At 36.0% G+C, this 12,204-nt stretch overlaps 1 protein-coding gene across 1 annotated transcript; it reads right to left on the reverse strand.

Moving 5' to 3' along the window:
• Window positions 1-4,338: 4,338 nt before the first annotated feature.
• gpr157 (G protein-coupled receptor 157) lies at window positions 4,339-10,062 on the reverse strand. The gene is made up of 4 exons (XM_067371340.1): window positions 9,182-10,062; window positions 7,385-7,598; window positions 5,553-5,747; window positions 4,339-5,377 (listed from the first exon to the last, which is right to left on the reverse strand). The coding sequence occupies exons 1-4, from the start codon at window positions 9,556-9,558 to the stop codon at window positions 5,162-5,164; spliced, it is 1,002 nt and encodes a 333-aa protein (XP_067227441.1). The 5' UTR covers window positions 9,559-10,062; the 3' UTR covers window positions 4,339-5,161.
• Between the last annotated feature and the right edge of the window lie 2,142 nt (window positions 10,063-12,204).

The following is a 12,204-nucleotide window of genomic DNA, read 5'->3' on the forward strand; positions in this document are numbered from 1 at the left end:
AGCAGCGTAGCAGATGTATTCCTCCAAGTCCAAACATATCAACATTGTCATATCCATTACCATGCCAAACACTCAGAGAGTTGTCATGACAGAACTTTTATTCAGCAAACTTCAAATTTAAATAAAAACAAAACTGCACCTATCCTGATTGAGAACAAAGATCAATGGCTGTCTGGCCCTTCTGGCATCCCATACCCCCATATCTGTCGGGAGCTGATTGTTGATGATGTCAGATTATGTAAAGATTATTTTGGCTAAAAGTGGGTTACTCATAACCGGACTGTATCGGGTTTATAGTTAACCGAGACGGTGAAATGACGGCTATTGCTTGCTGGGAGGGAGCTGATTGAGACGCACCCTAGGACTAGGCTAACATTAGTGGACTTGTAAAGATGCTACTACTTACATGTTTCAAGTGATAAGCCATATTTGAGGTCGATGAATGATAGGCGAATGTTTGGATTTCCTAACGATCTCTCCCTCACGATCTGCATTACTTGTATCCAATGCCTTGAAGTATCAAGCCAATTTGGGATTTTTTTCAGTATATCTTGTTCACGATGTTCTTTTAACCTTCTTTTAACCACTACCGTTATTTCTTTCAGACATTTGCCTCAATGGCGTCTAGCAATAGCAGTGACGTAAATGAAAATTATTGACATGATTTGATCAGCAGCTGATTGGACAGATTTGACCCAAATGTCACATCTAACCAATCACCTGCTTATTTATTTTCTTGTGGGCCAATGAGGGTCTTTTTTTTTGTTCACGCTGACATAAATTTAAAATAATAAAAAATAGTCTGGCCAATCCGGGGCCCCTGCACATGTGGGGCCCCTAATCTGCAGTCTAGGCAAGCCTGTGCGTTAATCCGCGCCTGAGAGATTGAGAGGTTTGTTTTTGTGAATTGTTGGGACATTCCATAGGTGTAATGGTTTTTATACTGTACAAACCGTATTTTCGTAGATCGGTGAAGTCCTTGGTGTGGTCCTCGAGATTACGCTGCAAAAAGCCGCAAACTGTTTTAGGTCCAGTAGTAATCGCATGTAGTAATCGCATGATGCAGGAGAATCCAAACAAACACTTCATTATTGATCCACAAAGGAATATACAGGAGATTCAAGGAGCAAACTAACATAAAACCACATAATACAAAGACAGAATCCAATAAATATTCTGTAAATGACAATGATACATTTTTCTAAATTACACTTTTGTTTATAATGTGCTTGAGTGACAAGTCCCTAAAAGGACCTAACAAAATCAAGTGATTTTTTTTTTTGTTCTAGCTTGCCAGTAGAACATTAAATTGCATTGGTGTACATGCCAAAATTTATAATAAATGTTTCAAAAATGACTGTTGAATCGTGTTTCCAGTCAATAAACTGTGGTTATGAGCTACTCATTAAAACTGGCTTGTCAACTGAAACTGCCTTAGTGTTAGCGATATCAGAGTAGGTATATATCCAACATCCTCTTCCCTCAGCTCACATGATCAATCTACACAAGATTTGCCATTGTGTTCAGCTTGTGCCCTTTCCCCAGCTATCCTCAGAATAGTTCCTCTTCTTGCTTAACTGAAAGCAGATCTGGTATCATGCTGAGATAATGGAGAAGTCGCTGGTGTATCCTAACTGTGGTAAAACTGGCATGGACAGAATCTCTTATACAGCATGTAGGCTATTATCAAATATTTAGAGAAGCTCAGATACAGCCCAGCACCACTCTATATGTACGTATATTAGCCAATGTCAAGAGAGATCTGCAGCAATCATTTAAAAAATTACAAATAATTACCAAATTGATTCTCTCCATAACTATACAGAAATTATTGTCAAGAAAATTGTGATTGTAGACACCTCTGATTTTTTAGCAGACATGGAGCTATGTAATACTTTTAAAAATTACCTTTCTTGAAATATTGATTTCAGTACCTGCAGCATAAAAATAAAATTTCACCGTATCTATTTTCCAAATGCATGTTATTGATCTTATTGTGAATGATTCATCTGTGTGTACACTTCTTTTTTTTTCTGACAAACAAACTTCTCTCACGTTGCCATTATGGAGTAATGTTTGTAGAATTTTGAGGAAAAAAATAACTTGATTATTCCCTTTTGGAATGAGGCTGTAACATACCAAAATGTGGAAAAAGTGAAGTGCTGTGAATACTTTCTGGATGAACTGTACAGGTCACAATATGGAAGAAAAGACCTGTCCATTTAATCATGATTTTAAAGTGTCTACTAAGAAATAGTCCATTAGAATGTATTTACAATCGGAATAGCAAAAAAAATAATACAGTAATATTAAAACAGAAGTCCTCTGTCATTTACGCTATAATCAATAACTTAGATGCAAGATGGTTCCATTTGCATATCCACCTTATTTTGCAACGTCTAAGTATAGCTATTTTCTGTGAATGTGCGTGAAATTCTGATTCATTAGCCACTATATGTAAATAACTGGAACAGAATAACAAAATGCAGTAAATGGTAATTTGGCATGATGGTGCATTTTAAAGGTGTATTATGGGATCGAATGAGTGCACTGGATAATGTGCAGGGCTGCCCAGTATGGTTTTGAACACCACTACAAATGGCTGTCCTCTCAAATAGTGCACCATATAAGGTATAGGGGCGATTTCAGACACAGCTTAGGAAATATCAGAAGTATTCAATGTTAGTGAATCATTAAATATCAAGTGCAATAATCTGTTCAAGGATATTATCATTAACTATTATAGAATTTTTGTAATATGAATTAAAGCTGACATAAAAAAATATATATAAATATTAGGTAGAAAAATTAAACTAAATTAAAATTAGAAGTGTTGCATTAGCAACTTAATTAAAGGTGCCCTCAAATGAAAAATTGAATTTATCTTGGCATAGTTGAATAACGAGTTCAGTACATGGAAATGACATACAGTGAGTCTCAAACTCCATTGTTTCCTCCTTCTTATATAACTCTCATTTGTTTAAAAGACCTCAGAAGAACAGGCGAATCTCAACATAACACCGACTGTTACTTACTGTATTCACGGAGACAAGAGCCGTCGCTATTTTCATTATTAAACACTTGCAGTCTGTATAATGCATAAACACAACTTCATTCTTTATAAATCTCTCCAACAGTGTAGCATTAGCCATTAGCCACGGAGAACAGCCTCAAACTCATTCAGAATCAAATGCAAACAATATAACAGTATACAATACTCACATAATCCGACGCATGCATGACGAACACTTTGTAAAGATCCATTTGAGGGTTATATTAGCTGTGTAAACTTTGTTTATGCACTGTTCAAGGCAAGCGCGAGCTCCGTGGGCGGGGAGCAGGAGAATTAAAGGGCCAGTAGCCCTGAATCGGCTCATTTATAATGATGCCCCAAAATAGGCAGTTAAAAAAATTAATTAAAACAAATCTATGGGGTATTTTGAGCTGAAACTTCACAGACACATTCAGGGGACACCTTAGACTTATATTACATCTTTTTTTAAAAAAAGTTCTAGGGCACCTTTAAATCAAAGCACTAAACCTATTAACTAAATAAAAAGTAAACTAATAAAAACATAAAATGACTTAAAATTAAACTAAAATCCAGTTGAATTAATATCCAACTTCCACACCTGTAAGACCTATTCATCTTCGAACACAAATTAAGATAATTTTGATGAAATCCGAGACGTATATAGAGGTCCATACAGCAATATAATTACCACTTTTAAGGTTCAGAAAGGTACTAAAGACATCGTTAAAACAGTCGACGTGATTGCAGTGGTTCAATCTTAATTTTACGAAGTGACGAGAATACTTGTGCGCAAAAACAAAACAAAAATAATGACTTTATTCAACAATCTGTTCTCTTCCCTGTCATTAACCTTATGCAGTTCAGTGAAGGCTTCTGTATTTATGTCCGAACGTCGGCTCATTATTGGCCAAAGCTGATCAAGTAGCAGCACGATGCATGCGTGCGATTCTGACGCAGGAGCCGGACAATTATGAGTCGGCGTTCTGATATATATTCTGATAATGATACAGAAGAGAAGATATTGTTGAATAAAGTCCTTGTTTTTGCGCACAAAAAGTATTCTTGTAGCTTTGTAAAATTAAGGTTGAACCACTGCAGTCACGTCGACTTTTTTAACAATGACTTTGGTACCTTTCTGGACCTTGAAATTGTTGATTATATTGCTGTCTATGGACGAGTCATTTGAATTTCATCAAAAATATCTTAATTTGTGTTCCAAAAATGAACGAAGGTCTTACAGGTGTGGAATTACATGAGGGTGAGTAATAAATGACAGAATTTTCATTTTTGGGTGAACTAACCCTTTAATGACAACTATAATAGTATATAAAAACACTTAATCTGACAGGAAATCACTTTATTGAATTCAGTTGATATTATAACTACATGTTCAAATTGATAACTACATATACAAAGATTAAAAGGCACTTCTTCCCCAATATTCAAAGGCATTTTTAAAGGCACCGTGTGAAATAGCAATAAATGTGCATGTTGTGGCTTGTGTCAATTTTGGCCAACTAGGTGCATGTAATTATATACAGTGAAAAGTGAATAAAGAGAACTGAGATTATGACATAATACATAAATCCAGGAAAATACTATAAGTTTATACATATAAATACAGTATATTATACATTTAAATCATGCCTTAAAAATACATAATAGATGTAATGTTCAGTAATAACTTTGTATTAAGAACCCATGTGCTCTGTTGGGAGAAAGAGGAAAAAAATCCCTTGTAAAAACACTTCACAGTACATTTGCCATTTTGGTCACTAGTTAATAAACTGCCGTATCCTCGCTTCCCCTGAGCTACAGATCTCATTTCTATTTAAATGAACATGAGATATCTGCGGCAGCAGAATGAAAACAGATTTGGAAGACAGAAAGCCTTTCGCCTAAAGTGCTGAGCTAAACCTGTAACAGAAAGTGCGTTTGTGTTCCATGCTCTGAGGGTTTTGTGCATGTGACCGCAGTCCCCTGTAATCCGTGAAGGCGCTTGGTCAAACAAGAAGGCTTAGTGTAAGGCTCTGATGTAACTCAAACAACCACAACAGATAGCCATAAAATCAGAGCTTTTCATTATCATCCAGCCTTGTGCGTTCAAATGCAGGATCATAGTATCTCTTACTCCTCACTGTTCTCCAAGGTTCGGGGGCTGGTGTTTTCCTCCCTTTGTGAAGGCGTATGTGCATTTGCCCTGTTCTGAGGGACTGATTCCGAGCTCCAGTGTCTGTTCTGACCTTTGCAGCACAGCAGAGCCACCAGTCGTGAACGAATCGAGGGAGTTAACAGCACAAACATGATGCAGTTCGCAGCACCTTGAAAGGTGTTTCCAATTCCCTATTAAATAAATTAAATCAGAATTATTGGGTTGCCAAATGCAGTAAGGGCAAGTATGGATAAATTACTTTGATGAAGTACACAAATAAACTGCATGACGCTTAGGAGAATTGGACTTCAGGTGGAGGAAAATTAAGTTCATTTTGGGCTAACTAAGTGGAACCAGGTGACTCACGTGCAAGGTCACCAGTACCGGGTTGTGCCCTGCAGAGGAGCCAGCCAGCAGGAGCAGGAAGCGGATGGTGCTCCACACGCGGAGCATGATGAAGATGATGGGGATGAGAGTGAGCTTCCTGTCTGCCATGGAAGACAGCGAGTGAGAGACGGGGCTGCTGGTCAGGATGGGACGGTACTCAGAAAGGGCTGCATGCTTAAAAATATCACAGAGAGAATAAAAAGAGCACAAAAAAGCGATTCTTTAATATTAAAGCAATATCTAATTTAAAATGAAAACTTACACATGACTTATGCATATGGTTGCATACAGTAACATTAAGAAATTAACATTTTTATTCAGCAAGGATGCATTAAACTGATTAAAAGTGACAAGATTTCTATTTCAAATAAATGCTGTTCTTTTGAATTCTCTATTCATTGTAGTATCCTAACGAAAATCTCACGATTTCTACAAAAATAATACGCAGCACAACTGTTTTGACATTGAAAATAATAAGAAATGTTTCTTGAGCAGCAAATCAGCATATTAGAATGATTTCTGAAGGATCATGTGACACTGAAGACTGGAGTAATGACGCTGAAAATTCAGCTTTGCCATCTTACATGCTAAAATAGAAAATTTTAGTTACTTTAAAAGGTGCTAAAGAGGATCTTTTCGTCGACTGAGAAAGACCATTACTGAGTTTTTGAAATGAGTGCATGCGTAAGAACAACCCCCCTCCTTTACAGCTCATTTCAAGGGAACACCTCCCAAAACTCGTGCACGAGTATTGGAACACGAGTGTTTACCACCTGCATTCGCTGTGTCTTGTTCGTGGATTCATTATGTCGGACTCACCGCAGGTAACTCATAATCTGCAGTTGTTACTCCTGTCTCCGGACAAAAACATCGCATGCGGCGCCTGTGGAGTGTGGAAAGTTACTGGAGCGCGCATCCGCGCTCGTCTCTCACAAGGACGCCGTAGCAGTGACTGACAAGCCAGAGGGCCAATCGTTTACGCGATGATCGCGTAAATGATTGGCTGATGTTTTTAAGGCCCTACCTCGTGCACAGATGATGTATATTAATATTATTCCTTTCAGTGCACCTAATAAATAGTCTTTTATCAGTTAGAAAAGACAGTTTCAAGTAATATTGCAAAAATGTATAAAACAAAACATCCTCTTTAGCACCTTTAAATTGTAATTTTTCACAGTATTATTGTTTTTACTGTATTTTTCATCAAATAAAAACTTATTTTAAAAACATTAAAAATCTTACAGACACCAACCTTTGGACAGTAGTTTAAATAATGACAGAATTTTTTTTTTTAGCTGACATGTCAATTAAAAAATGTATTGAAAGTGGCTGGCAAACCTCAAAACCTCCTAACTTTTTCATTTTTCCTTTGCAAAAAAACAGCACAACCACACACCCCATCACTATTTGTGGTTTGCAGAATGCAGTTACAATGACAAGAATGTCAGACAAGAATTATTTGCATATTTAATTCGAACAATGAACTTTACTGGTTTTTACCACTCCTTTTTACCAGTGATTTTCCATAACTTATCCAATTGATTTTTTCAGAATTTATTTTTTAAATATTGAAAGTCAGTTTATAGGCTTTTAAATATTTTATTGCTCAGCGTAACTAAAAAAATCTATTGACGACAGAAACTTTGATGACCTTTTAAGATTTTATTAATTTCCATGACATTTCCAGGCCTAGAAATCCCTATTTTATGATATTATTATATTTCTCAGATACATTAACTCACCTATTGCACACATTAAAGAGTTTATGAAAATGTCATGTAAAACTCTGTTATGAGCAGAGTTGGACTTACTGCTCTTTTAATGTGTATCTTAATAAGGATGTACAGGACTGGCAGTGTGGCATAGGCAATGAACTCCCAGATCTTTCCCGTGAGCAGCATCCACAGCACATGGTCTTCAGCCTGGATGTTCACCCAGCACCAGCCTACAGACACTTCAGAGGCATCATAGCCGATCTTGTGCAGAGACAGGGCTGCCACAGTGATGGCAAAAGGAACGCCCCAGCTGACACAAACCACAAATCACAAGATCAGAAAGGAAACAGACATCTACAGGGTAAGCAAGTGAGTTCATGAGAACCAGCCTTATCAAACTAAATCTATTTTATAGTGTTTGAAGATTACTGACATTCAAAAACTTTCTTTTTTATTTATGAAGCTAAAAGAATATGACTCTTAAGGCAAAATATTATAATATAAATAATCTCCTGATTACATGCAAATTGAATTAAAAGTTAAGCATGATATATGCACATGGACATTTAATTTCTTCAACATTTAGATATTAGACTATAATTTCCATATCAAATTTTCAAATTCATTTTTAAAAGTACAAATATTAGATATCACAACTGAATGTATTAAATAGTATTAGGCTACATTAAAACGTCAACTACGCGGAAACTAAACTCTGCGACTGCAAAAGGTAAATAAAGTATGTTAAAATGAATAATTATTGCATGTTCAATAAATATTAAAGGATTAGTTCACTTTCAAAAAAAAAAAAATCCTGATAATTTACTCAACCCCATCATGTCATCCAAGATGTTCATGTCTTTCTTTCTTCAGTCAAAAATAAATTAAGGTTTTTGATGAAAACATTCCAGGATTATTCTCCTTATAGTGGACTTCAGTGGCCTCCGAATGGTTGAAGGTCAAAATTACAGTTTCAGTGCAGCTTCAAAGGGCTTTAAACGAAACCAGACGAGGAAAAAGGGTCTTATCTAGCGAAACGATCAGTCATTTTCGAAAAAAAAAATGCAAATGTATATGCTTTATATAAACAAATGATCACCTTGCACATGCTTCCACCAAAACCGCACTTCCGTATTCTTTAAAAAGCTTACGCTGTATGTCCTACGCCTTTCCTATTCTACTTACGGAATGAACCAGTTCCATTTTTTTCCGTAAGTAGAATAGGGAAGGCGTAGGACATACGGCGTAAGCTTTTTGAAGAATACGAAAGTGCAGTTTTGGCGGAAGCACATGCAAGGTGATCATTTGTGTTTATAAAGCATACAGTTGTATTTTTTTCTGAAACTGACCGATTGTTTCGCTAGATAAGACCCTTATTCTTTGTCTGGTATTATTTAAAGCCCTTTGAAGCTTGACCTTCAACAGCGGTGTCCATTGAAGTCCACTATAAGGAGAATAATCCTGGAACGTTTTCATCAAAAACCTTAATTACTTTTCTACTGAAGAAAGCAAGACATGAACATCTTGGATGACATGAAGGGGGTGAGGGGGTGAATTATCAGGGAAATTTTATTTGAAAGTGGACTAATCCTTTAATACATAAATACGAAGAATTAAGATTGAATGCAAAGAGGCAGTTAAGAAATTCATTTAATTGACGCTATAAGCAACCCTGGAAAGTTCACATTTTCCCAGACTATTAAAGTGAATGGTGACTCAGTCACTCTTCAAACATTTGCTTTTGTGTTCCACTGAATAAAAAGTCATACAGGTTTGGAACATCATAATGGTGGTGAGTACATTTTGACAGAATTTTGAGGGATTTTTTTGGTTAACTGTTCCTTTAAGACTTTCCTTACACAGTGAAGAAATGCTATGCTTTGAAGAGTTTACCTGATGAGATGAAAATACAGCACCAAGTTGTCGGCCTGTCTCTGGCTGGACTTCACAATAAAAACGTATAAGTAGATGGCAATAGCCACGGTCCAGAAGAATGAGCTGGTGTTCGCGAATGTGGAAATTGCTCCTTGCGCAATACAATCCGCAGAATCAGAGTCAAAAATCCGGACAACTCCGTAAAAGTACGAAAGTGCAGACAGAAGATCAGAGACAGACAGATACACGAGCAGTTTTCTCGGTGTAGTTCTCAGATCGAGCCAATGTACATATGTGCATATGATTAAAAATGACCCAAAAAACGAAAGTATACATGATGCCAGGATAACAACCTGTTCGTAAACATACACGTCGGTCCGGTTCGTCTCGGCCATAGTTTTCCTGTAAAATCTACAGGCGCCTCGTTTGTGTGTTTATGTTTGTTAAAGTTTAGTCTTATTTAAACTATCGAATCCTCTTGTAAATAAAGATATTTCCAGTCCACCTTTCACCTGACGAAGCATTACCCCGAAAACAAGACGGGCTTTAAGATCCAGTGGTGTAAAAGACTTTATAAAAGCCAGTCCAACAGCTTCTTCAAAACAGCTGAGGCAGTGAAACAATGTCTTGGCAATAACAACAAATCAAAACATGTTGCAATTTGTCAGCCTTCTTCTTACTAATCCCGATTGTCTTTAAAAAACAGACCATACGTACCCCAGTCTTTAAAATCTAAACTCACTCAGATTTGTTTTTGCGCTGTATAGTTTGAGAAGGTGAAATGCTGGGGACTTGATTCATTAAGTGATTCGAATCCTTTGAAACAACTCACTAAAAAGATTCATACAGAACGGTTCACTGATTCGTTTAGTGACTCTTTCTTTTGGTTTCACCGTCACGACAGCAGACACGAGGTGAGTGTGGATTCAAGTCACGGAAGGAACCATTCGTTCGCTAAAAAACACAAAGAATCGACCGAAACAAGTATTGTGCTTTATTAAAAGGGTGAATGTTTAATCTTTTCCCTCACAAAAGACGATAAAGTAGAGCTATTGTTTTTTTTTCCCTCACAAGATTTGATTCGTTCATTTCAAAGATTCATTCCGGAACACCTCTAGAAAGCAGTTGACTGAGCAAATATTCCAAACATCCTTGTCAACCAAAATTGTCATTCATCCAATAGGTTATTATTTATTGGTGATGGGTCTAGTTCATTTTAAACAACTACATTCCAGCATTCCAACTGGAACTGTGAGAGAATTATGCAATACTATTATGTGTAAGCAATGCGGCACTGCAAATGTGTCTGTAATTATTGACAGCAGGCTACATCTGCAATCACAATAATGCACCATTAGATGGCGTAATATGAACTTCCATCAAGATTCAAGATCTTAGTCATTTTCTTTTCTTTGTGAAACATTTGTGTAACGTAATCAAGCTAATTTTTGCAATGCATTAACCTGCATTGCATTAAACTCATTGTAGACCTATCAGTTTTTGGAGCTGTCTTGCTGGAATGTTTGGAGTAAAAAACAGTATCCCATATTTCAGTTTCCAGCATGATTTATGTGCCCATTGGTCTACTATTTAGGCCAGGATTCATTTGAGGAAGATGCATCTCCTTTCATCTCACTGTCACAAATAGAGCAAAGATGTTTAAACTCCCAGAGAACGGCAGCATTCTGTACCAATGTGCTGCATCATTTTATTTCCGGCAGAGAAAAAGAGAGGAGAAGAGAAAAGGAAAATCAATGCTTTGCTTGATCCTCCATTAAAGGCAACCCTTAGTTTTCTTCTCATCACCTTTGTGAGCTGTGCATTCAGAGTATTATTAAGAGGAATTTCAGTGTTTTTCATTCTCATTTCTCCAGGTGAGTGTATTCTTTTTTGCTCTTAACTATACTGTTAAACTTGACAGATATCACCAACATAAATATGACATCGGCTCTCTGCATTCTCCTGCCGTGCATCCATAATTAATTATATGAATTCCTAAATTCTGCCCGTAAGGTGTAAAGATGCAGCCTAAACTTTGTTGACAGGGAGTGGAAATTATGAGGCTTTCAGCAGAGGGCAAAGCTATATTCAGTGTTGGGGGTAACGCATTACAAGTAACTTGAGTTATGTAATCAGATTACTTTTTCAAGTAACTAGTAAAGTAACACATTTTTCAATTTACAACAACATATCCAAGTTATTGTTTCAAATAAGTAACACAAGTTACTTTTTCACATTTATTGACTGACACCTCTCCTGTCTCAATGTTGAGAGTAATAAAGTGCAGAGGTGTTGTGTGCGCTGTGTGAACATGATGGTTATTGTAGTTCTAGACTAAATGTGAACATGCATTTAATCATCTCACTTGCACGAAAACATTCAGTATTCCACAAAATGAATAAAAAGTCAAATGTAATCTCAGAATTTTATGCAAACCTTAAATATAATATATATATATATATATATATATATATATATATATATATATATATATATATATATATATATATATATATATATATATATATATATATATGTAATAATTAAATATGTTAAATTACACAAATATACTTTATGTATTTAATCTCACTGTCTGTTGATCTTTATTTACCTAATTCAACCTTAATAACAAGCAAAAATGACTTTAAATTTGATTTAGAAAAAAGAGTGTTGAGCTTCCTTCTCTTGTATCCTATTCCTCTTTAATCCAGAATGGCTGCACATCTGAAAGGTTTGTTTGAGCTGCACCCTCTACTGTACAGGCGTAAATATGCATTTCCTTCAGCCTGAGGCTTATTCATTTCACTTTTGGTGTTTAAAGGCCTTTACATTTGTCAAAAATAGAACTCTTTTTGTTGTTATTAAAGAACAGACAAGCAAGCTTAGCCCAGGTGAGAAAAAGTAACGAAGAAGTAATGTAACACATTACTTTTCATAAAAAGTAACCAAGTAATGCAATATTTAGGGAGTAATGCAATATTGTAATGCATTATTTTTAAAAGTAACACTGGTTATATTCTAAATGTGTTGAATAATATATA

The sequence above is a fragment of the Chanodichthys erythropterus genome, chromosome 20 (assembly GCF_024489055.1).
Source record: "Chanodichthys erythropterus isolate Z2021 chromosome 20, ASM2448905v1, whole genome shotgun sequence".
NCBI lineage: Eukaryota > Metazoa > Chordata > Actinopteri > Cypriniformes > Xenocyprididae > Chanodichthys > Chanodichthys erythropterus.